The following is a 25,303-nucleotide window of genomic DNA, read 5'->3' on the forward strand; positions in this document are numbered from 1 at the left end:
TGGACCCATTCTGCTCCGCAAAAACATGCGGGCGCACAAGTTGGACCCATTGGTCGAGAGGGTCCACCTCCTTCACACTAACCCTCAGTAGGCCTATGTCTACCCCCCCCCCCCAAATCTACCCCACCCTCCCTCCCACCGGCACACCCCACGGCCGCCCCCTTCCCAGGTTGATCGGTTCTCCCACTGGTCCCATCCAGGGGTGATGAAGCTGCCGAAGAAGCCAAAGTCACGCTCCCGGAGTCACGGATGCCCGAGCCGGCGCCTGCATCACCGCCGAAACTGCGACGATCGCAGAGGACCACCAGGGCCCCCGATCGACTAATTGCTTCATTTTGATATGTACATGTAAATAAATACTGTAAATAGTTGCGACATGTAATAAGGCAAAACACTGAACCACTGTATAACGCGAGACCACCACCCCCGCCGGACTCTTTTTTTTTAACAGGGGGTGAATGTGGTAGTCGGTATTGGGGGTATTACGGTACCCAGGTTGATGCTGTAAGACCATTGGTGTGGGAGGTACCTGAGACAGCAATATCATTGGTGAAGCCTGCCTGCTGGTTCCGCCCAGTAAGGCGGAGTATAAGAGTCTGTGTCTCCCCAGCAGCTGCATTCTATACCTGCACTGCTGAGGGAAACATCTAGTCCAATAAAGCCTTCAATAATCATCCAATCTCATTTCTGGAGTTATTGATCGAGCATCACAGAGTTTGCACGATTATCACTACTATGTCTTAGAATACAGGTTTAATGGTTAATAATGATTACCCAGTACACTTTCTATAATTAATCTCAATCCTTAATAAACTCATTTACGTAAAACTACTCTAGTGGCATCCGAGCTACTCAGTTTTAAGACCTTCCCTTTCAATAGGGAAGGGTGAGACCAAGGAGGAATTCTAAAACAAGGATAAAGATTTTAAAATTGAGGCGTGGTCAGACCGGGAGCAAGTGTAGGTCAACGAGCACAGGGGGTAATGGGTGAACGAAGCTTGGAGCGGGTTTTGCACGAGTTCAGGTTTAGGTCAGGTGGAAGATGGGAGGCTGGTCAGGAGAGCACTGGGATAGCATTTGGCGTGTGGTTGAGCGGCTGAGCCCTTTCCTCTGGAAAAGAGATTAATTCACCCCCGACTAAACAACAGGTGGATTGGCCCTCAAGTATCCAAAAGGTTAGTTGGGGTTACTGGGTCACGGGGATAGGGTGGAGACGTGGGCTTGAGTCGGGTGTCCATTCCAAACGCCGGTGCAGACACGATGGGCCGAATAGCCTCCTTCTGCAGTGTAAATTCTATGATTCTCGACTACTTAACATTATGGAATAAAGAAATATGGGGTGAGACCGACTGCATGGGATTAAGTCAACTGCTGACGTCAACAATAAACCTGCCCAGTGAGGGAGACAGACTAATTGGACAGCAGTCAGACATTTACCTCGTTCAAGTGGATTGACGATAAATGGATGCGGTGGAACATACAGCGCGATGCCTGCAATGTGTTTTATTCCATTCTATTCCAGTACTCGTTCATTACTCAATTCAACTTACAACATTGCTCATGACCTTCATTGAAATGCGACTTAGATCTCACGCCTACCTTGGACCATCCAGGAAATTTGAGGTACGTGTCTTGAGGCAGGTCCGGAATCCCGTTAGGAATCATGAAGGCGCCCAAGTAAAAGGACGGCACATTAGCCTCAGCGGGCGGAGTCGGCCTCTGGGTATTCTGGAGTTTGGTAAGGTAGCCACTTGCCACTGCTTCATCAATGTTTAACGAGTAGATGGTCCAGCCAGTCAGGATATTCGAAGCCAAAGTAAGATTAGTTACCAGTCCCTGTGGAGCAGATTTAAAATAAATAGATAGAAGCATGGAAAAGGTACGGCATAGAAAGAGGCCACGCAGTCCATCGTGCCTGCGCCGGCCATTCTAATCCCTCCTTCCAGCACCTGGCCCTTAGCCTTGCAGGTTACGGCACTTCAGGTGCAGATCCAGGTCCATTTAAATGCATTGAGGGTTTCTGCAAACCCCTGCCCCCCCCACCAAACCAGGCAGAGAGGTCCACATACCCAGCACCCTCCGGGTAAAGAAGTGTTCCCTCTTGCCCTCAGCAACGGTGCCTGATGCCACCCACGTGAAAGTCTCAGAAACTCAAATACTCAAAAAGCAATGGACAGGGTACCGAGAACAGGGTCCATTCCCCATGCAATAAACAACAACATTCCATTTGCCTTCCTAATCCCTTGCTGTAACTGGTTACATACCCTCCCCGATTCATGCACCGGATCACCCCGGTCTCTCTGCACCTCGGAGTTCTGTAATCGCTCTTCATTTAAACTAGACGCTGCTTTTCTATTCTCCCTGCCAAAGCGGACAAGTTCACATTCTCCCACCTGATGTCGTGTGTGTGTGCCCCAAATTACAGCCCCTCTCTCCGCCCACAGCTTCTGGGCTGAATCTCCATCCCATACCTCAATACTGCAAACAATCTTCCTGGACCCACAGCTTCTGAATCACAAAAGTAATTTTTCTCGATCAGGAGTGCTTAAGGATAACATGAAGTATTTATTATCAGTGTACAACTCTGTGAAATAGATTATCGAATGATTAATTGTTGCGCTAATATCCTGATTGTGCCCCAGATCTTTTGCCCCAGAATGGCAAGAGTCATTGTCCTGCCAGTTATAGCGGGGCCACACAGTGTCCTTCTGCACTGTGGGGTCACTGGGAGGTCACCACGTGGAAAGGTGGGGCCCCCAACCCCCCTATAGTATGAACATGCGGAGTAAGAGCAGAAGTAGGCCATTCGGCCCCTCGAGTCTGTTCCACCATTCAATATGCTCAATGCTGATCTGTCTGTGTTGAGTCCCACATTCCCATCTACTCCCTTGCCTAACAAGAATCCGTCTCCCTCTGCCTTCAGTAACCCTGCCTCTACTGAGGCAGAGTTCCAAAACCCTCCGAGAAAGGGTTTCTCCTCATCTCTGTCCTATCAGGGCAACCCCTAATTTTAAAACAATGCTCCCTACGTCTGGATGCACACACAAGAGGGAACATCATTTCTACATCTACCTAGTCAATACCATTCAGGATATTGATTACCCTTAATTATTTGTAGTGCCCTGCTACAACATCTTGAACATGAATGTTAGAAAATTTCTAACATTTTCCCTATGGCAGATGTTAAGTAGTTTCCAACTTTGTGTCTCCTACACTTTTTGAACTAAGGTGTTACATTTGTTATCTTTCAATCTAATACGCCAACTGCCAAAGGTCACATCATAGATTCTGTAAGCTTCAATAGGTTTGTACTCGAGCAAGTACATTCCAGCACTTACACACAATTCCACTTGCCATGTATTCTTGGCCAATATGCATCGGTCTGTACTTACACAAGTATACGTCTGTAATTCCTTATACATGGGCAATGTTCTCATTAAAGCAGCTTACCAGGCCTCCTTGACAGCATATCCCATACCCCAACCTCGACCATTTACTCGGGTGAGGATTGCATATGCATGGGGACATCACCTGCCAGTTCCCCTCCAAGTCACTCGCCATCCTGACTTGGAAATATATCGGTATTCCTTCACTGTCGATGGGTCACAGTCTTGGAATTCCCTCCCTAATGACACTGTGGGTGCACCTACACCACATGGACTGCAGCAGTTCAAGAAGGCGCCTCATCTTTCAAAGAACAGCACAGGAACAGGCCCTTCGGCCCTCCAAGCCTGTGCCAATCAAGATGCCATAACTAAAAACAAAACCTTCTGCTCTTACTCGGTCCTCTATTTCATCCCTATTCATATATCCATCCAGATGCCCCTTAAATGTTGCTAACGTGCCAGCTTCCACCACATCCTCTGGCCGCACGTACCAGGCACCCACCACTCACTGTGTGAAAAACGTACCCCGCACATCTCCCTTAAACTTTCCCCCTCTCACCTTGAACCTGCGCCCCCTAGTAATTGACACTTCCAACCTTGGAAAACAGTAAGAAGTCTTACAACACCTAGACTTCTTACTGTGCTCACTCCAGTCCAACGCCGGCATCTCCACATCACCCTTGGAAAAAGCTTCTGACTATCCACCCTGCCTATGCCTCTCATAATTTTGTGGACTTCAAATCAGGTCTCCCCTCAGCCTCTGTCTTTCCAGTGAAAACAATCCTAATTTATTCAACCTCTCCTCATAGCCAACACCCTCGAGACCAGGCAAGCATGCCAAATGCCTTCTTAATCACCTTGGCCACCTGTGTTGCCAGTTTTAGGGAACTGTGGACCTGTACGCCCAGATCCCTTTGTATGTTAATGCTCCTCAGGGTTTGGAGCAATTAGGGCTGGCAACCAATGTTTCTTTTGTCAACGGTGTCCACAGGACATGAGAGGATAAAAATACACCTGTCAAAACTGACACAGGAGGAATATCCCGCGACACACCTGTCAAAACTGACACAGGAGCAATACACCCACAATACACCTGTCAAAACTGACACAGGAGCAATACACCTGTCAAAACTGACACAGGAGCAACACACCCACAATACACCTGTCAATACCGACACAAAAATAGTGCACTGACTATACACCTACCAATACCTCAATGGGAGCATGTTTCCAATGTGGAGCAATGGCAGTCCCTATGAATAGATTGACTGAATGTGGAATCACCATTCTTGCTATTATTTGATTTGAAACCAATATAATTCAGTGGGCCTTGGGGCTGGGGCTTGTCAGAGCGAATCGATTGCACCTTACTTTCCCCTGTTAAAAGTACCTGCTTTTACCATGAGCTGATGGTTTGTGGCAGTCACTGTTGCCTTGTGACTGTGAAATTCTGAAGGGTTGTCTCCACCCTCCGCCATAACTCCGACAGGAGACAGGCTGAGGCCACAAAATATTATGCAAAGGTTTGTTTTTCTCAAAACTGGACGCCAGCTGTGACTGGAGATAAGGCGACTGTTTCCTGGCGTGAACACAGTCGCTGAACGTTGTTGGGCAACCCCACCAGCGCACTTTAAAAAAGTTCAGGTATTACACGCAAAACGGGACGTTGGCACCTTGGGCCGTACCGACGCTGCACGCTCTTGCAGCGATTCAAGAAGCCAGCTCACCTTCACCAGGGTAGCAAAAGCTGGCCTGGCCACACCCCATGGAAGAGGTTTAAAAAAATAATCAGCAATTAATTTTGCTTAAGTGAAGCCGTTTACACTGAAGTTACATATTTAGGATTTTACTGCAATGTCGTTTTGTACACCCGCTGTCCTTGTCTGTGTGGGTCACATTTGGTGATCTGTGCTGTAACTTTACAAGATGCCTTGATAACAAGCTTGTGATAAGAAGCCTTTTGCTACAACACGCGAGAGTTAATATTCGGGTGATCAATATTCTGCAAGAAAACATGAATAAATAAGAATAGAATAGATTGTAATCGGAAGCCAGTTAATCAACCAAACTGGAGAGTACCTGTTCTTCCAAATCATGGGCTGGATTCTCCGTGGCGAAATCGCGCTCGGCGCAGGGGGCAGAGAATGGGGCGTCAGACCCGCGGTCAGGTCCAACGCCTTCCCGCAAACCGGAGAATTGCCGCCAGTTGCGCCAGCACGGTTGACGTGCGCGCCGGTAGAGGGCCATTGAAAGAGGCCCCACGGTGATTCTCCGCCGGCAGTTGGCCACGTTCCCGCCAGTGTGGTTCTAACATGGTTCCACCCAGCGGGCACTTGGTGTGGCAGCTGCCACGGCTGCCCTGGTTGGGCAGGGGGGATCCGTCACCGGGAGGGGGTCCTCCAGGACGTCCAGGGTTCCAACCTGGGGGGGGGGGGCCTATTCTGTTGGGGCCGCCATGTTGCACAGCGGACCCACGGCCATAAGTGCAGGGCCCCATATCGGCAGCCGGAGCTGTGTGGAGCACTCCGCGCCCTGCAAGCCACCTTCACGTAAGTGAATCGCTGGGCCAAGGTATCTGCTGACACCAGCGTGAAACGCTCCGGCATTTACACCGGCGTCAACACTTAGCCGCCATTTCAGAGAATCCGGCCCATATTTTAAAAAAATCAATACACATTGAAAAAAGGTTTCATTTCTATGACACAAATCTTTGGTTTCTTTTTGTCAGAATCAAGGGCACGGTGACACAGTGGTTAACACTGCTGCTTCACTGCGCCAGAGACCCCGTCTCGATTAGGGCCTTGGGCAACTGTCTGTGCGGAGTTTGCACTTTCTCCCCACGTCTGCGTGGGTTTCCTCCGGGTGCTCCGGTTTCCTCCCACAGTCCAAAGAGGTGCAGGTTAGATGGACGGGCCATGATCGGTTATGAGGATAGGGCGGTAGGGCGAGTCGAGGTCGGGTGCTCTGTCAGAGGGTCGGTGCAGCCTCACTGAGCCGAATGGCCTCCTTCTCCATTGTAGGGATTCTATGGATTTCATGAAGATAGACTGGGAATAATCTTTCACAATGATAGCAGATCGATATTCATACTTTAATTTGACATGTTACCACAGGCTGTCATATCCTTTATTTTGCATTTATCTTGTAAACTGGTGTTAAAGTTCTCTCGCCACTCATGCTCATATTTAAAATATCTGAGAACTTTCCAATTTTTGCTTGCAAGGGCAGCATTATAGTCGGCTCAAAGAATGGGCAGCACAGTGGTTAGCACAGCTGCCTCACAGTGTTAGGGACCCAGGTTAGGTTCCCACCTCGGGTGACAGTCTGCGTGGAGTTTGCACTTTCTCCTCGTGGGCTTCCTCCGCGTGCTCCCACAGACCAAAGATGTGCAGGTTAGGTGGGGTTATGGGGGGAGTGGTGCTCTATCAGAGGGTCGGTACAGACTCGATGGGCCGAATGTCCCCCTTCTCCACTGTCGGGATTCTATGATTCTAATACCAGAAAATACTCCAAAGGAACATCGGAACATTTCTGGAGGGGATAGCTGGAGAATATAAATGATGTTTTTCTAAAGCTGTCACCGCTATGAACTCCACTTTGCGCACTTTAGGTTACTTACTTCAATCCCGTGTAACCCCCAACCTCCTATATGACAGAGACGGGATTCTGACTCCATATTCTGTCCATCACCAAAGACACCCACTTCCAGATCTGGAACATTTCCTGCCTCAGGATGTCATGCTATTGAAAGCTGTGCTTTCTCGAGCTACCGCACCCCCCTAATCCTGGCTTCTTGCACACCCCGACTTCCTTCAACCCACCCTGGGTGGCTGACCATTCAGGCACAAGGCTCCCCATACCTCAGCGTCTCTCTGCTCCATTTTAAGACACCACTTCAAATCCACCTTTTGGTCTGAGCTTTGGTTGTCCATCTTAATATTTCATGTGGTTTGGTGTCAAACGTTTTCTGATAACACCCCTATGAAGTGACTGGCAACTTGTTACTGTGGCAAAGGTGCGATGTAAATGCAAGTTGTTGGTGTTGTTGTTGAATGTATGTACCTGCAGCTTACGTTATGACCAGCTGTGGCTCAGTGAGCTTCATTCTAAATCCTTGGGCTGGATGGTTTCTGGGTGGTGGGATTCAAGAGGCTGGATTCGGGAAGTTAGTTGCGTTCCCAAGGCCCCCCCCCCCCCCCCCCCCCCCCCCCCCGGGTTAGTTGGGTGGTTGGGGTGAGGGTGCAGTCGGGTGCTGTCAGGGAGGGTGGTCAGTAGTGGAGTTAGACTAGGTTTTAATCTATTTTCTTTTTAGAAAATATTTTGTTGTGCCATTTATAATTTTAACGTTTTCACATTTTAAACAACAGAGAGATGCATCACACGCAAAAACCCCGCAATAACATACCTAACTTCCCCCAGCCCTAAATCCTAACTACACATAGGTTTTAATCTATTTATCGTTTCCTTGGGTAACTATTCGAGTACTCCCAATTGTTCCCCGGTCTACGATTCTAGCTTGAAACCTCCGATGGGAAATTCCCGCAAAGGTCACAGCGCCAGGGCTTCCACATGGACCCCGTGCAGCTTAGTCATACGTCTGGCCTCCGGTGATCCGGAGACCAGAAAATTTGGGCCACTATTTATTTACTTCAGATTGAATTCACTGAGTTTAAATCCTCTCAGTCGCTGGCCGGGACTGACCCTCGTATGTTTGGATTATTAGCCCAGTAGCATCACCATCGTCTGACCTTATCCCCCCCATTTGACATGATCGCATATCCAATGCTCTGAAGAAAATTGTAAAAGCACAAAAATACCACACGTCGCTTGATGATATTTCCACACTCATGAGGTAATGGTCAGCGAGAGAGTAGTTGCATAGGTTTGGGTGGCTAGCAGCTGGGTCAGGATAGGGAGGGTTGTTGTGGGGGGGGGGGGGGGGGGGTTTGCTGGGTAGTCAGGTGGTCAGGGGTAGTTCCGGGATAGTCATGGGCAGTCTGATGGTAGTTGGGTAGTTGGCCGAGGGGGGGGGGGGTTTCAGGATAGTCAGGTGGCAGTCGGGTCGGGAGAGCTGCAGGGTAGTCTGGTGGTCCGAGGGTAGGGGTAGTCTGGTGGTACGAGGGTAGGGGTAGTCTGGTGGTCCGAGGGTAGGGGTAGTCTGGTGGTACGAGGGTAGGGGTAGTCTGGTGGTACGAGGGTAGGGGTAGTCTGGTGGTACGAGGGTAGGGGTAGTCTGGTGGTACGAGGGTAGGGGTAGTCTGGTGGTCCGAGGGTAGGGGTAGTCTGGTGGTCCGAGGGTAGGGGTAGTCTGGTGGTCCGAGGGTAGGGGTAGTCTGGTGGTCGGGGGTCGTCTCGTAGTCGATGGGGTCGGTTCCAGAGTGATCGGGTATTTGGGGGAGGGGGGGGGCGTTGTTGCAGGGTAGTCAGGGTGGGGGTGGTTGTCCCAGAGTAGTCACGTGATTGGGGGTTGTCTGAGAATTGGGTAGTTGGGGGGGGGTTGGTTCCAGGGCAGTCAGGTTGTCGGATGCCAGCTGGGTGGTGGGGGGAGTTTCAGGGTAGTGGATAGTCGGGGGTAGTCAGGTGGCAGTTGAGCGGGGGGGGGGGGTGGAGGTCAGATGTGGTCAGCTGGTAGTCGGGTGGTTACAGGGTAGTCAGGTGGCCGGGAGTAGTCGGATGGTAGTTTGGGGTTGGGGGTTGTGTTATATACTGTGGGATAACACAGGCTGCAACTTGATGCAGGTTTGACCAAAAGATACTCCAGAGTTTGAAGTAAGTTCAATGTGATTTATTGAACCATTAGCACAGTTCTCTATGAGTTCGACTCTCCTGCTAATCTTGCTATAGTAACTCAGTCTAACTAACCAGTCTGCTCTAAGCCATGTGGTGGGTGTGATGCTTCTGATCTGCCCCTGTCCTACTCTCTAAGTGTCGCCTGTGGAAAGAGGCAGAGCTTGTGTGCCCTGTCCTTATATACGGGTTGTGTAATGCCCCCTTGTGGTAATGCCACCTCTGGGTGTCTTGACTGCTCATTGGTCGTGTCCTATTCTATGTGTTCAATAGCTGTATGTCTGTATGTCATGATATCTCCGGTGCTCCCTCTAGTGTTTACTTAGTTGTAGTATATTTACATTAACCCCTTGTGTATTTACAGTGATGCATATCACCACAGGGGGGTGTGGTTGCAGGGCTGTCAGGTGGTCAAGGGTAGTCAGGGGAGTGGTGGTTCCACGGTAGTCAGGTGGCTCAGGTATTCTGGAGCAGTTCACCTTGTGGTTCTAGTGTCTTGGCAGACGCTGGCACAAACAACCCTCCCGTTGTCTCAGGGTGTGTTTGTGTGTGTGGTGGGGGGGCGAGGGTGGGGGGCACGGTAGGGCGGTGCAGACCTCAACAAAATGAATGGTGTCGTCATTTACACAGCCAAGCAGTTACAGCCACCAAGGGATGATCTTAAAAACAATTCTAATACCTCGGACAATATACCCAGGAGACACTGTGTATCCCACCTCTCTGACAGACCCGTTTTCATGAAAGGCCAACAGAGAATCGTTGGCAAAAAGCACGGACGAGATGTAAATACAGTCATTCCAGCTATGGAACGTATTCTGAACAAGTTCTCTGCAGCACTCTCGAAACACATGGTGTAAGCCCGGGAAAGGGCTCTGGTTATTGTTCTTAGCAACTCCACAAACACCGCACCCCAAAAAAGTAGATGCAGAAGGCATTCGTGAAAACGTTCGTCAGCCCCGGAACTTTCAGTTGTGTGGATAGATCGGAGGAGCTGGACTGTTCTTCCAGGAGGAGAGAAAATTCCGAGGAGCTTTGACAGAGGGTGTTCAAACCCACCAGGGGATCGGGACAGTGCAGATGGGGAGAAACTGTTCCCATTGGGACAGAGCAGATTGGGAGAAACCGTCCCCCATTTCCAACAGGATTGAGAACCAGAGGACACCGATTTTAGGCCGATTTGTAAAACGGGCAACATGAGGAAAAACGTTTTGCTTTTTGTGCAGCGGGAGATAAGGATCAGGCACGCGCTGCTTGACAGCGTGGTGGGGGCGGACTGAATCACAGCTTTCAAAAGAGAATTAGATAATTATCAGAAATTCTGCAGGGCGATGGGGGCGGGAGAGTGGCACTGGGTGAACAGTTCTTGCAGAGGGACAGCAGATACACGATAGGCTGAATATCCTTCTCTGCTGTAACCATTCTCTGATTCTACAAGAACTGAACCATAATATATACCATGATGTTGAATCATAATGGCAATCTTGTGACTAACATTATGAGGCCTCTATACTGTTTGTCTCAGCACACACACACATACACACACACACACACACACACACACGCACACGTTCCTCAATACTACTAAATTATTACAAACTAACAGTAACTGGAGACCTTCCAGTAACACAAGACAGGTACAGAACTGTTAAATATATTAATATATACCTTCGGATCATGGATGCCTCCCCCAAAATTTATTCTGCCCATGTTTTCCACTAAGATATCTAGCGTCGATCCAACCTGGCCAGTGATGTTGATCGTGTTGACTTTATTTCTTTCCAGAATCCCTTGGAAAACCTAGCGAACAAAGAGAGGCAAAATGGAGACGCTTTGAACAGAGCATGAAACAGGTGTGTGAGTCATACAGTCAGACTGATGATAGAAACAAATCTGTGATATTGGGCATCAGCAGGTTCATAACATGAGATAAGCAGCGATCAGGGTCAAGATTGCTGTTCAAGCCATGCTTTTGTTGCGAGGATTTTAGAATTAGTTTCAGTCACAAAGTCATTTAAGAAGCAGGGCACGATGTATTGTATCTACCCACTGACTTCAATAGTGATTTTAGAAGCTACACATTGCTAAACATTTGCTCAAGATCAGGGCAGCTCAATAGTAGGAAAAAAATGAATCAGTGCTGGAGGTAAAACATTTTCTCCGTCAATTATTTCTGCGTTTCGGGTCCTCTGATGTCAACTGGCCTTCAACAACTTTTTCCTGTTGGAGCGACTGCAGAGGTGCTTTGTCCACATCCTCTTTCAGTGCCATGAGGTTTACAGAACTGCAGTCATTCTATCAAACAGAAGCCTTCGGTTTTGAGGGAGGTCAACAAAGTTAACACGGTTCCCTTTGTGGAAGAACACGTCAAAATCAAAATGAAGTCTGCAAAATTTTCAACGAGAGAGTTGGCTCGAGTTAATTATTCCCAAAGTGTGAATTGCTCAAATCACAGGACAAAGAGAATGAATTACTAGGAGGTTAGAGCTACCAACGGAAATCAAGTGGTCATGTCAGAACTGATAACGTGATCAACAGCACAGATTGCAGTGTTGTTCATCTTACTGACTGCAGATTCCCAAGATCAACTCCCCATGCCCCAGTGTTGCCCCAGTGAGATTGCCCTCGATGCAATGGGGAGAATGGTGCAGCTGAGTGCTTCTTTACACGGGTTGAAAGAAGAAGGCCCGTTCCCTTCAGCTAAATTCCCGATGTTAGCAGCGATACATGTCAAATCTCCTCTCGGCCTTCTTTCCTCCAGGGAAAATAGACCCAATTCTCCCATCGAGCTTGAGAACTGAAGCTTCTCATCCCCGGGACCATTCCTGTGAATCTTTCCTGCACCCTCTCCAATTCCTTCACGCCTTTCTTAAAGTGCGTTGCTTGAAAACTTAGTCTCTCAGTCCTCGACCTCAGCACCATTCTTCAGAGCGCTCCCCACACCCTTTGACATCTTTAGAGTGTAGAAATCTATCTATTTCCTTCTAAAATATATTCAGTGATTTGGCCTCCTGTGGGTGGAGAATTCCACAGCTTCACGCCCACTTCTCCATCCTAATAGGCCTCCCCCCCCTCCCCCCACCACACACTAGAGGTAACAACATCCCAGCATCTAGTCTGTCCAGCCCAGTCAGATTTTTATGTGTTTCAATGAGATTCCCTTATTCTAAATTCCAGTGAATACAGGCCCAGTCGCCCCAATCTCCCCTCACACGGCAGTCCTGCCATCCCAGGAATCACTCTGGTGAACCTTCGCTGCACTCCCTCGATGGAGAAGTATGTGGTTTCTTCGATTAGGAGGCCAAAGCCGCGCACAACACTCCAGATGCCGTCACCAAGACATCCTGCCTCCTGTTCTCAAGCCCTCTTGCAATGAGGGCCAAGATACCGTTTGCCTTTCTCGCCACTTGCTGCACCCGCACGCTTACTTCCAGGGCCCCCCGATTTACTCCCACTGCCAGGGGTGAGAGTTATTAGCACACTGGGCTTAACCGCTGGCTTTTAAAGCAGACCAAGGCAGGCCAGCAGCACCGTTCAATTCCCGTACCAGCCTTCCCGAACAGGCGCCGGAATGTGGCGACTAAGGACTTTTCACAGTAACTTCATTGAAGCCTACTCGTGACAATAAGCGATTTTCATTTCATTGTCATTTCGCCCAACCATCCACTTCTAAATTGGCCCCCCGAGGCAGGAAAAGGACCGGCAAACTGGCACGCCTACTGGTGTTGGGAAAGTGCACCTCTTGGTAGCCGTTTTAAAGAGTCAGCCCTCAGAGTCGGTACTCCTCAATGATCACCTCGGGATCTTTCGCTATTAAAAGGTGCTACCGCTACTGGTTGCTGTTAATTTCTACGGTTTCTTTACTTCGCTAAACTGCAGCACAATTTTAGCTCGTTCAGTATTTGTTGCTCTTTTTTGTATTCACTTCTCTTATCTCCACATTTTAACTTATTAAAAATAGAGAGAAAAAACAACAAAAACGTTTAATTTGATCTCAGCGGAGGATGTGGTCAGTCACAGTTTCAAAGAAAAGTGTCAAAAAAAGATATTCAAATGAAAGAATTTAAATGTCGGGAAGGTAAATTGACTCAAGTGCAGCCAACTTTGAGATGCACGTAAAAAGATAGAGCAAATGATGTGTAAATCAACGACTCTACAGCTGTACCAGTTGACTGGTTCTGCTCGCGAAGCAATGACTTCCGTTGGCGACCAATGTTTTTTCATAACCTCAAACATTCAGTTCTATGTATTCAAATAAATATGCTCAAAACTTGGCACCACTGGCAAATGTCGCAGCTGTATTTGCTTTTTTAGAAACTCAACGTGCCCATTTTTATATTAAAAATGGTTATTTATTGAGTGGATTGAAACCACTGGATGGGTGAAAAGACTGAATAACAGCATTTTAAGTGATTCAAACAGCAACTTCTAAGATAGCTGATCATTTCCGCAGCTGTACCCTGACACTTCTAAAGCCATTAACAATGGAGTCAGGCAGATCGAAGTAAACCATCAGAGACAATCAACTGAGACGAGTGTGAATGACCAATCCCCTGAACCATTCACAAAGCTTCTAAATGACTCCTATGTATCCAGCTGAGTGTGGAACAAACCATTGGATGCAATCCCCTTTGACAATGGACCCTGGACGAGAGAGGAACTCTTCCAGCCATAATCTAATCAGTTCTGAACAATGGAATTAGAATCAACTTGCAATGACCAAATTTAGGTAACTGGTCGGTCTGTGAGGGGAGTTCATGTGATGAGTTTTAAGAAACTACTACCAAAACTTTTCTTCAGGCCAATAAGATAAGCAGAAGGAGGGACTTTGAAGGCTGGAGAACCCGGCTCATGCTGTGTTTTGAAAATGTAAGTATTTAAATATGGTTTTTACCACTATGGAAATAAATCTATTTTTAGTTGGATGAAATTTCTGCACTTCTAGTGCTGGATGTCAGATGAGCAGGCTGATAATTTGAGTTGAGAGAAGTGGTGGTGAGGTAGAGCTGACTGACGCCAGTGCGCAAGCGGACACTGTGCTTCAGAAGATATAACAGAGAGGCAGTGCGTAGGTAAGAAATAGGAGGGGACCAAGGTTAGATCCTCGATAATGCGATACAATCGAAAGGTGAACCTTAACGTTACGGAGTAAACAAAGTCAGTTCAAGTCCAGAATTTTCAGACTAGTTGAGGACTTCAAGTGCAAGCTTCAATGGAACCATTAAAAATAAAAGACTTCAATGGACTGACTTATCACAAAATAGGCAATGAAAAAATAAAGTTTTGCGCAAACCATTATTTTGACTAAGAAATTTCAGTTGCGGCAGAAAAATAAGTGCGAGGTTTAAAAGAAAAAGGAAGCATTTCAAGTGATTTCTGCAAACCTGGAGTTCAGATTAGGCAATAAAAGTGACAAATTTACCCAAAGCATAGGAACTAGATACTGAGGAAAAAAGATGACCAAAAAGTGCTTAAAAATCGATGAGCAGGAGGCAAATAATACAGAGTAAGAGTGTTGCAAGATAGAGATAGAAGTAGATATATTCACAGGGGACATTCTACAATATCGCTCAAGAGGTCAGTTCGAGAGGAGCGCAGATATCTCAGAGGATTGTGGAGAAACAAATGAAAGGTTTCAATCGAAGTGCTGCACTATTGTACGGATAGCTCCAATACCTGCAGTTACTTTCCCAGGATCTTTTCAATCTTTCCGAATTGTGGGAGTTAGCTACCTTAGCTAGTCATGAAGATTACTCAATCGGCACGGTAGCATAGTGGCTAGCACAATTGCTTCACAGCGCCAGGGTCCCAGATTCGATTCCCCGCTGGGTCACTGTCTGTGCGGAGGCTGCACGTTCTCCCCGTGTGTGCGTGGGTTTCCTCCGGGTTCTCCGGTTTCCTCCCACTGTACAAAGATGTGCAGGTTAGGTGGATTGGCCATGCCAAATTGCCCATAGTGTTCAAAATTGCCCTAAGTGTTGGGTGGGGTTACTGGGTTATGGGGATAGAGCGGAGGTGTTGACCTTGGGTAGGGTGCTCTTTCCAAGAGCTGGTGCAGACACGATGGGCTGAATGGCCTCCTTCTGCACTGTAAATTCTATGAAAAGGCGAGAACAATCAGCGGTTCGGGCAGAGGAAGGCCATTTATCCCAACTGCCCCATGTCAGAGTTTGCAATCCGTAACAATCTCCTTTCTCCATATAGCACCCTCCGATTCCTTTCTCCCTCATGCGTTTATCCAGCTTCCCTCCAAATGTATCAATGACATTGGCCTCGGCTACCAACCCCCCCAAAAGCAGTGAGTCACATAATGCAACAACTCTCTGGATACAGAAGTATCCGACCAATTCCTTATTAGATTTATTGGGCAAGTTGTTCTGACTGTTTCTGCCGGTGACATCTTCCGGTCCTGCCGACGCGACCATCAACCGCGGGTTCCTCGGCAGCGCAGGGTGCGAGCAATGGGGAAACCCGTTGACAATGGCGGGACCAGACGACGGCCACTGGCAGGTCACCTTTGCTGCAGCAAAACATGCCACAGGAGGGGGGATGGTCCCACTGGTAACTGATATTTGCGATCACTACTTTTGGTGTCCGCCTACCCTGCAACCCCCTTGTCATTTTTACAGCCCTCCATCGGGCCACCTTTGAACTTTCTTCCTATAGAGAAAACAGCTCCAGTCCTTCCTAATAAACGTATCCCGTCAGGTCTGGAACCATTCTTTGAAACCCTCGTTTGAAGCTTCCCCAGTGCTCCCATGTCCTGTGTATAACATGGAGACCGGAAATGTGCACTGTACTCTTGTGTGTTACTGGAAGGCTTGGAGAATGGGTCAGCTACAATCCTGGGATTCCCTCCAGTGTCATTAAGTTTGCCGTGCGAGAGAAGAAGCCCCTCATTACCTTGGGCCAAGCAGCCACATCTGCAATGCCCACCCTTCCACATGCACCAGAGACAAAATAATTATTGACTGCCTGCCCCCATGAAGCAGCTTCCAGATTCCTATCCCATAGACACCAGCTAAATCCCCCTTCGAGCCAGTGCAACCACATCCCCACAGTTTTAGGGTGTGGCTCCCAAGGAAATCCAGGCCCGGGTGCTCTACTGTTCCGTAAATCTCAAATACTAGACAATACTCTGCAATTCTCGAACACTCCCTTCACGGAATTGATTTAACACGTTAGTTTTGAACAGATTATGAGTTTAGGTTGACATCAGGGAGGAAGAAAACGTCACACGTCAGATAATGAACAGGTCCACCAACAGCCAGCTTACCCCATTCACCACGACGTAGGCTCGGTCATGAATGCCATTCTGGGGCGACGCCAGCGGAGTCCTCTTAGTGCAGTTTACTGGCAGGGTATTTCGATAGAGCATATATCCAAAATACTGCAAGAAAAAGGGAAACACTACGTTCAGACCGGCTGGGTTGTGGGAAATCGTCCAGTTGCTAACTGACTCCAGAGAAGGGGCTGGGTCAGAGGTGAGGCCAGGCCCATCAGGGCACAGGGCAAAGCCACGGGCAGCAACTCTGTGACAAGGACCAGCACACTTTGGAGTCGTTCCCAGTAGACGTGCCATAGTCGCAGACCACAATCCCACCAGGATCTGGGGCTACAGGAAGTGCCTAATCAAGTGCATCACTGACCAACCGAGGAAGGGAAATAGGGAAATGATCAATATCTTAGAGATTCATTACAGAGTTGCACTTATTTCAGTAAAACTGGAGCTAACACAGCTGGAGCCAAGCCTTGCTAATGCCTTCAAACGATAGAGATCAAGACCTAAAGAAGGAGATTACATACAAGACAAAAACAATTCCATCTCTCAGCTGGAAATTTAGTTAAAATTTCTCATCGGTGAGGATAGGGGCAGAGCTGGGGCAGAAAGCAAGTTCAAGTTAGTAAATATTTGTATCTTCAAAAGAAAGATTGGGAGAAAATCCATAAAAATCAACATTTGCTATGAAAAAGCAGGTCACCCAGTGATACAAAAAGCATCTACGATGTCTGACAGTATAGGTATATCAGATGAAAGCTCACAGCGCCTGCTACAGGCAAGTGGAAGTTTGCAATAATTGCACTCGCCATGCACAGAATTGAATATATACTAGATTACAGATATTTCCTGACACTCCAGAACGTACAATTGGTGCCTGCAAAGCACAATGCAATAGGTCAGCAATGGTGACGGGTCGTCTAATGCATTCCACCCACTCAAATATCAAGGCTGTGCGTGATGGCAATCACACCTCGTGCGATTTTAGATGATATTTTCTTTCTCCAGGACTGTTTCAGTGCTCCTTTACAGATCTCTTTTTGCTTCTTCTGTACCGGTCTCCCAAAAGGAATTTGATCGAGTCCTGGTTGATAAACTTGTCAGCAACCTCGATGCCTCGTGGGGTTTAAAGGGGCAATGCCTGCATGGATAGGGAGTTGGCCATGGGCAGGAAGGACAGAGTTCTGGGTGAACGGTGGTTTTGCAGACTGTAGAGAAGTAGACAGTAGTGTCTCCCCACCCCCCGCAACACTTCCAGCCCCCTGGAGTCAGTATTACGGCCATTGTTCTTTCGCTAAATACTGATGGCACAGACCTGGGTTTACCAGGACAAATTTCAAACTTGCTGACGAGCCAAAACATGGAAGTGAGCAGGGAGGAGAACAGTAACAGCCTTCAGTAGGAAATGGAGCAATTGCTGAAATAGGCAGATACGTGGCCGATAACACACGGGATCGGAGCAGGAATAGACCACACAACATGCTGAGTCCGCATTTCACCAAATCTATCATGGCAGCTGAAGCTCATTTTCAAATACCCAAAGACCTGTGTGAAGTTCGTCTTTGTAGTTCACGTGGCAATGGGTGATAGGTCCCCTTGTCTTTGTACTGCGATTCCGCGTAGGTGTAAGCAGCCATGTCTTTCGTGCATTCCTTCGCCATCCAGGATCCATCTACCTTCAGGTCCCTTTGTGCTGGTCGCAGACTAATTTAACAGTTAGCGAGTGGATCTCTTTCCTGTTCACAAAGGTTCCCGGCTCATCTGTTGGAGCTTTGATGGCCACTTTCACATAGTCAAATATCAACTCCTGAACTTGAGAATCCAGGAATGCCCCCTTCCCCTCCCCCGAGTGCAATCACCCTCTCAGCCTAACTGGCCGTGTGATACATCAGTCACCTGCTGGATGTAGCGGTGGGCCACTGACTGAGAGAGTCCAGGCATATAGGGCAGCATGGTAGCACGAGTAGATAGCACTGTGGCTTCACAGCGCCAGGGACCCAGGTTTAATTTCCCGCTGGGTCACTGTCTGTGTGGAGTCTGCACGTTCTCCCCGTGTCTGCGTGGGTTTCCTCCGGGTGCTCCGGTTTCCTCCCACAGTCCAAAGACGTGCAGGTTAGGTGGATTGGCCGTGTGGTGAATGTGATTCACACCGGACTATAATCTGTATACATGTGTCTATATTGTAAGTGCAGTTCAGTACCTGACCACCAGGGGGAGTAGCTCTGGGAATGCAAGAGAATTGTACTGGGCTTCTCCCTTTGCTCCGCCCAGGACTCCTCCCCCTGGAGCTGCTGTATTAAGATCAGTTCCACATGGTCAGCCGGCCAGTTCACCGAAAGTTCAATGGCTAACAGGCTGGCTCTGTTGTGAGTATATTAAAACCGCTATTCTAATCCTACAAGCACGTGTCCGTAGAATTGTTGGTTCCAACACCATGATAAATTGCCTTAGTGACCAAAAAGGTTAGGAGGGGTTATTGGGATAGGGTGGAAGTGAGGGCGGGCTTAAGTGGGTCGGTGCAGACCCGATGGGCCGAATGGCCTCCTTCTGCACTGTATGTTCTATGTATGTTTTCACACAATGTCTGGAATGAGGCGGAAGGGGCAGAAAATTACAGTCACTTCCACCAACGCAGGTGCTCATCGGATCCCTGACCGTGACTCCTCCGGCATTCCGCACGCATGCCATCACGCAGTCTTCGGAGACGCTGGTTACAGTGATCTTCAGCCAAGTGTTTCAAATCGCAGTGGGATTGTGTACCTTGCTGGTTTTTGGACATGGTGGCAACAAGGTGGAGCAGAAGGTCGTTAAGAGTATGCACAGCGGGCAGTTACTATCTACGTGGCAGACGTACGAGAAAGGATCCAGGGGCGAGGAACTTCAGTTATGGAGGTAGGTTGGAGAAGCTGGGACTGTTTTCCGTGGAGAAGAGACGGCTGTGAGAAGATGTGATGGAAGTATTCAAAATCATGAGGGGCCTGGACACAATGGATGGGGGGGGGGGAAATTGCGGCAATGGTTGGACAGATCAAAAACAGGGGGGGGGGGTACAGATTTAAAGTAACTGGCAAGAGAAGCACTGGTGACATGAGGGAAAGCACTTTCACACAATGCGTGGTTGGGATTTGGAATACACTGTCTGAGGGTGTGGTGGAGGGAGATTCAATCGAAGCATTTCTAAGGGAATTAGATTGTTATCCAAAAAGGAGGAAACTTACAGGGTCAAGGGGAAAAGGCACCAAGAGAATTGCTCATTCAGAACAATGATGCAGACATGATGGGCTAAATGGCCTCCTTCTGTGACATATTGGTTCTACGATTGACGTAATGTGCAGCATGCATATTCTGGGATTCTACTAGCTCAATGTTATTATTGGTGGGGGGGGGGGGGGGGGGGGTGGTTCTTACGATCGGACTTTCCTCAAGGATATTTTCATCTGCTCCAGGTCCTGTGGGGAATGTGCATGGTGCTGATATTGGCCACTATATCCTGTCAGGTACATTGCACAGCAAGCAAGCGACAAACAGGAGCAACCGTCCCAATACCCACCTCATGTCCCTCCACTCCAAGAACCAAACATTGGGGCTGGATAAATAGCACAGTGGGTTAAACAGCTGGCTTGTAATGCAGAACAAGGCCAGCAGCGCGGGTTCAATTCCCGTACTGGCCTCCCCGAACAGGCGCCGGAATGTGGCGACTAGGGACTTTTCACAGTAACTTCATTGAAGCCTACTCGTGACAACAAGTGATTATTATTATTAATTGCTCCACCATTTCATCGTTTTTCCAGCTATTTTCCTCGACCCATGCCAACACCAAAAAGACGGAAAAATGACAAGTGCCATTTTGCAGTCGCTCAAGTTTGAAAGTGGCAGGCTGGAACTTTGCGACACGTGGGTGGATCGCTGCAGAAAGGTTAGCAAAGCGCTTGCATGTCTAACTGAAGAGCTGCGATGCGCAAGGTTAGGGACCTAGTGCCGGGAGGTGGGATTAGGCTGGGGGAGCTCTTCATCAACCAGCACGGACACGAGGGGCAAAGGCCTCCTCCTTCAGTGAAGGAAATATTCCAAGATTTCTATGAAACAATGAACATTTTTGCATGAGGCCCTCCGTTAAAATGCTCTGTGTATTTTGAAATAATCAGTTGGTCGTTTCAGTGGGGTGGTCCTTGAATTGGAGAGTTATTATTCCTTTTACTGATATTTACTTGCCGATAGGAAGCAAACCTTGGATTACATAAACACAGAGCTTCTATTTCCTGGAATGCAGAAGATTAAGGGGGCGATCTATTTGTGTTGTTTAAGATGATGATAGGATTTGAGAGGGTCGAGGGAATGCGCCAATTGGTCTGAGGGCCCAGAACGAATAAGAATTGGATTTAGACTGTTCAGAGGTGACACCAGAAAGAATGTCTTCATGTAAAAGACAATGGAAACTCGGAACAAAGTCTCCCGTAAAGCCGAAATGTTCCAGTGACTTTGGCTGGAATTTTTCTGCGTCCAACCCCCACCCCCATGACAGGTTTCCCCGAGACGATGCTGCCAGCACGATCGGTCCCCGCTGAAGTCTACTGAATTTTTGCGTGGTTCACCTACCCCCCCCCCACCCCCGGTGAACCCAGCGCGAGGGTTCGGCTTCACTGAGACCAGGAGATCCTGCCGGCGCGTCCATCCAGGAAAATCCCACCTTTAGTCTCAACACCATCTCCCAAAGAGCTGTTGGCACAGAGTTAAATGAAAATTCCAAAACGGAGATCGATCCTTTTTGTTCGTCAAAGGTATTAAGAGTCAGGGAACCATGGTGGGCAGATAATAATAATAATCGCTTATTGTCACAAGGAGGCTTCAATGAAGTTACTGTGAAAAGCCCCTAGTCGCCACATTCCTGCACCTGTTCAGGGAGGCCGGTACGGGAACTGAACCTGCGCTGTTGGCCTCGACAAACGATAGTGTCGGCACAAAGTGGACAGGACGCTGGGGAAAATCACATGAGGCTTATAATCGAACGATACAAACTTCACAGATGTGCTATACAGTGCAGTACAGCGCAGGATATGTTTATTTATATAACAGAGAACAAAATTCTTGAACAAAGGTAACAATAGTGTGCTCGTCGGCTCAGCAAACATGATATGGGCAGCCTTTTAATAAAACTAAGAATAATAATCTTTATTAGTGTCACAAGTAGGCTTACATTAACACTGCAATGAAGTTACTGTGAAAATCCCCTAGTCACCACATTCCGGCACCTGTTCAGGTACACAGAGGGAGAATTCAGAATGTCCAATTCACCCTAACAAGCACGTCTTTCAGGACTTGTGGGAGGAGCCCGGAGCACCCGGAGGAAACCCACGCAGACACGGGGAGAACGTGCAGACTCCGCACAGACAGTGACCCAAGCCGGGAATCAAACCTGGGACTGTGGCACTGTGAAGCAACTGTGCTAACCACTGAGCTACCGTGCCGCCCATACCAGAGATGGGCTTGCACATCTGAGGCTGAGCGAGCAACGGCGCTGCAGTCATCCACAAACTGGAGGCATGGAGGTGACTGAGGCTAAAGGGTTTTCCATCTGGGCAGTATTTAATACTCACACCAGAGGAAGTTGATCTTTAATGGGTGAATAGCCACTGTTAAGTAGATGGTAAATAGTATGGGGCTATCTGTCCAACTGCAGAATTATGGGGTGAGCTCGGGTGGGTGGGAAGGTGGTGGGGTGGGTGGGCCGCCCCATTTTAGAAGCCCTATTCCTCTGAAAACAGGTCTGCTGGGAGCATGTAAAATGCAGCCCACAAACCCCCACCAGTCTCCCAAGCCCCATTTGTGGCACAAATGAAAGGTAAACAGTAGGAGTTCAAACAGCAAAGGTTCTTCCATAATAGAGAAATTATTACCAACATATTTTCTCTTTTGCTAATCCAGCAAACCCATCAAGGCTCCTTCCGAGAGCACCTTCCAACCCACGACCACTGCCATCGAGAAGGACAAGAGCAGCAGACACATGGGAACCCCACCACCTGGAAGTTCTCGTCCAAGTCACTCACCATCCTGACTTGGAAATATATCACCGTTCCTTCACTGTCACTGGGTTAAAATCCTGGAACACCCTCCCTAACAGCACTGCGGCTGTACCTACACCACAGCGGTTCAAGGTGGCGACTCACCACCACCTTCTCAAGGGCAATTAGGGATGGGCAATAAATGCTGCCTGGCCAACAAGGGCCATGAAAGAATTTTTCAAAATTAAATTCAGTACCGTCGGGGAAGGCGAGAAGAGGGTGGGCATGGAGAAAAGGAAGGGTGCGGATTGGCACTTCTAGGGCGCTTCCCTCAGGGGGACGTCCACCTTGGGAGCTGCCTCAGGGAGCTGCTGACCTGTAAAAAGAAACAAATTGCAGCAGAGAAATGCTGCAAAGAGTGTCTGGGCAGAACATTCAATCACAAACGCCAGCCCCCAGACACCTTTTCAAATATGAGTTCAGCCGACATTTCATCCACCCTGGTTCGAGGTTACAGCTAAAAGGTAAAGGACTTCTGGCCAATCGGGCGGTCCGCCAGCCATGAAAGCAGAACGATCATGTAAAATTGCGTCCAATTGGCCCTTTAATGGTCGACATTGCCTGCTCGATTGTCGGCGGGTGTGCGTCTGACTCTTGCACTCGCCCGCTGACCAAGATATCGCAATAGCGCAGTACCTGAGAGGGTGGTGGAGGCAGCACGGTAGCATTGTGGGGGCAGCACGGTAGCATTGTGGATAGCACAATCGCTTCACAGCTCCAGGGTCCCAGGTTCGATTCCGGCTTGGGTCACTGTCTGTGCGGAGTCTGCACGTTCTCCCCCTGTGTGCGTGGGTTTCCTCCGGGTGCTCCAGTTTCCTCCCACAGTCCAAAGATGTGCAGGTTAGGTGGATTGGCCATGATAAATTGCCCTTAGTGTCCAAAATTGCCCTTAGTGTTGGGTGGGGTTACTGGGTTCTGGGGATAGGGTGGAGGTGTTGACCTTGGGTAGGATGCTCTTTTCAAGAGCCGGTGCAGACTCGATGGGCCGAATGGCCTCCTTCTGCACTGTAAATTCTATGTAAAATAACATTTAAGTAGTATTTAGATATACGCTTGGGATCCCAGGCCATACAAGGCTACGCACGAAGTGTTGTAAAATTGGATTAGAATAGTTAGCTGGTTGTTTTTCACTGGCGCAGATGCGATGGGCTGAAGGGCCTTTTCTGTGATGCGGACCTCTATGACATTAGGACGCACGACCAATTTTCCTCTTGCGTGATTTGCCGCGCTCTCGGATCGGGCGGGCGCCTGCCCAAGCAATGAGAAAGTTCTGGCGCAAAGCAATTTTCTATTCTTCAGCCTTGTGAACCGCGGGGTAAAAATGTTTTAAACGACACCGAATAATGTCTCGTGACCCCGTGTGGCCTGACGTTCTTTAATCTGAAACGGCTTCTGGACTTGTTGAAAAACGCAGAGAAATGAAGTGTTCGCGTCTCGCCACCAAAACTACGAAAAGTCTTACCTGCTTCATTTCCACAAACGTCAGTGGGTAAACAGACTTGACCGGGCCAGAGAACGACAACAAGTTCACCAATTCTGCAACGCTCTGCAACTGTAAAATATTCCCAGTCATTGAGCACAGCCTTCAACACAGTCAAACGCTGATTTTAGAAACACAAATTCTTAATATTGAAACAGTGGCAAAGCGGAAACAAGACACAAAGAGGCAAGTTAAGATTTGATGCAAAATTTGCAAAAGATCAAAGCGTTGCATAGACAGAAAATATCAAAAGAAGTGTCGCATCTTTCTGCCGAGGTGCGAACTGAACTGCAAGGAAGACAGTCCGTAGACAAGTTGGCCGAATGGGCAGACAGGTGGCAGACAAAGTTCAATGCAAACAACTGTAAACTGATTTACTTTGGTCGGAATAACATGGATAGACAATACAAGATAAGGGCTAAAACCCTTAAACGGGTGCAGGAGCAGAGAGACCTTGGTGTTTGTGTGCATACATCATTGAAGGTGGCAGGACAGGTTGAGCATGTGGTTAATGAATCAAACAGCATCCTGGGTTTTAATAACAGGGGCACAGAGTACAAGAATGTGTTGAGCCTCACTCGTTTAACCTCAGTTAGTGTCGAGTCCAGTTCTGAGTGCAGCACTTTGGGAAGGGTGTGAGGGCATTGGAGAGAGTGCAGACTAACTATGCCTGGCTGTTTCAAAAAGGGATGTAAAATTGTGGGTACTGGCAAATTGGACAGGATTCTCTGTTGGCCGACCCCGAAATCACAAAACGCAATTGGGCGGAGAACAGGTTCCCATCCCGAAATCGCAGTGGGTACCGATTTGACACCAAATCACAAATCTCCGTCACCTCAACAATGCACGTATAGTAGGAGCCATTTGCATATCATTAGCGGGCCCGACCCTTTATTCTCCAGGGGCTGCATGATTCTCCTCCTCAGAGAAGGACACCAAAACCGCACACAAGACTCCAGGTGTGGCCTCACCAAGGCCCTCTACAATTACAGTAAAACATCTCAATTCCTATACTCAAATCTACTCGCTATAAAGACCAACATACCATTTTTGCCTTCTTTACTGCCTGCTGTACCTGCACGCTTACTTTCAGCGACTGATGCACGAAGACACTCGCTGAGTATACACCTCTCTCGGTTTACACCCATTCAAATAATAATCTGCCTATTTTTGCTACCAAAGCAGATGACCTCACATTTATCCATATTATACTGCATCTGCCATGCACATACCCACTCACTCAGCCTGTCTAAATCATGCTGAAGCATCTCTGCATCCTCCTCACAGCTCACCCTCCCACCCAACTTTGTACCAC

At 48.3% G+C, this 25,303-nt stretch overlaps 1 protein-coding gene across 1 annotated transcript in view; it reads right to left on the reverse strand.

Annotated features, from left to right (window-relative positions):
* The window catches only part of glb1 (galactosidase, beta 1), a 130,826-nt gene that overhangs the window by 47,697 nt on the left and 57,826 nt on the right, over positions 1-25,303 (reverse strand). Inside the window, exons 12-15 of the mRNA XM_038796711.1 lie at positions 23,971-24,060; positions 16,447-16,560; positions 10,839-10,970; positions 1,600-1,836 (exon numbers count right to left, since the gene is read on the reverse strand). Of these exons, the coding sequence (XP_038652639.1) occupies positions 1,600-1,836; positions 10,839-10,970; positions 16,447-16,560; positions 23,971-24,060 (573 nt within the window). The remainder of the gene's footprint in view (positions 1-1,599; positions 1,837-10,838; positions 10,971-16,446; positions 16,561-23,970; positions 24,061-25,303) is intronic.

Source organism: Scyliorhinus canicula, chromosome 5 (genome assembly GCF_902713615.1).
Source record: "Scyliorhinus canicula chromosome 5, sScyCan1.1, whole genome shotgun sequence".
Classification (NCBI taxonomy): Eukaryota; Metazoa; Chordata; class Chondrichthyes; order Carcharhiniformes; family Scyliorhinidae; genus Scyliorhinus; species Scyliorhinus canicula.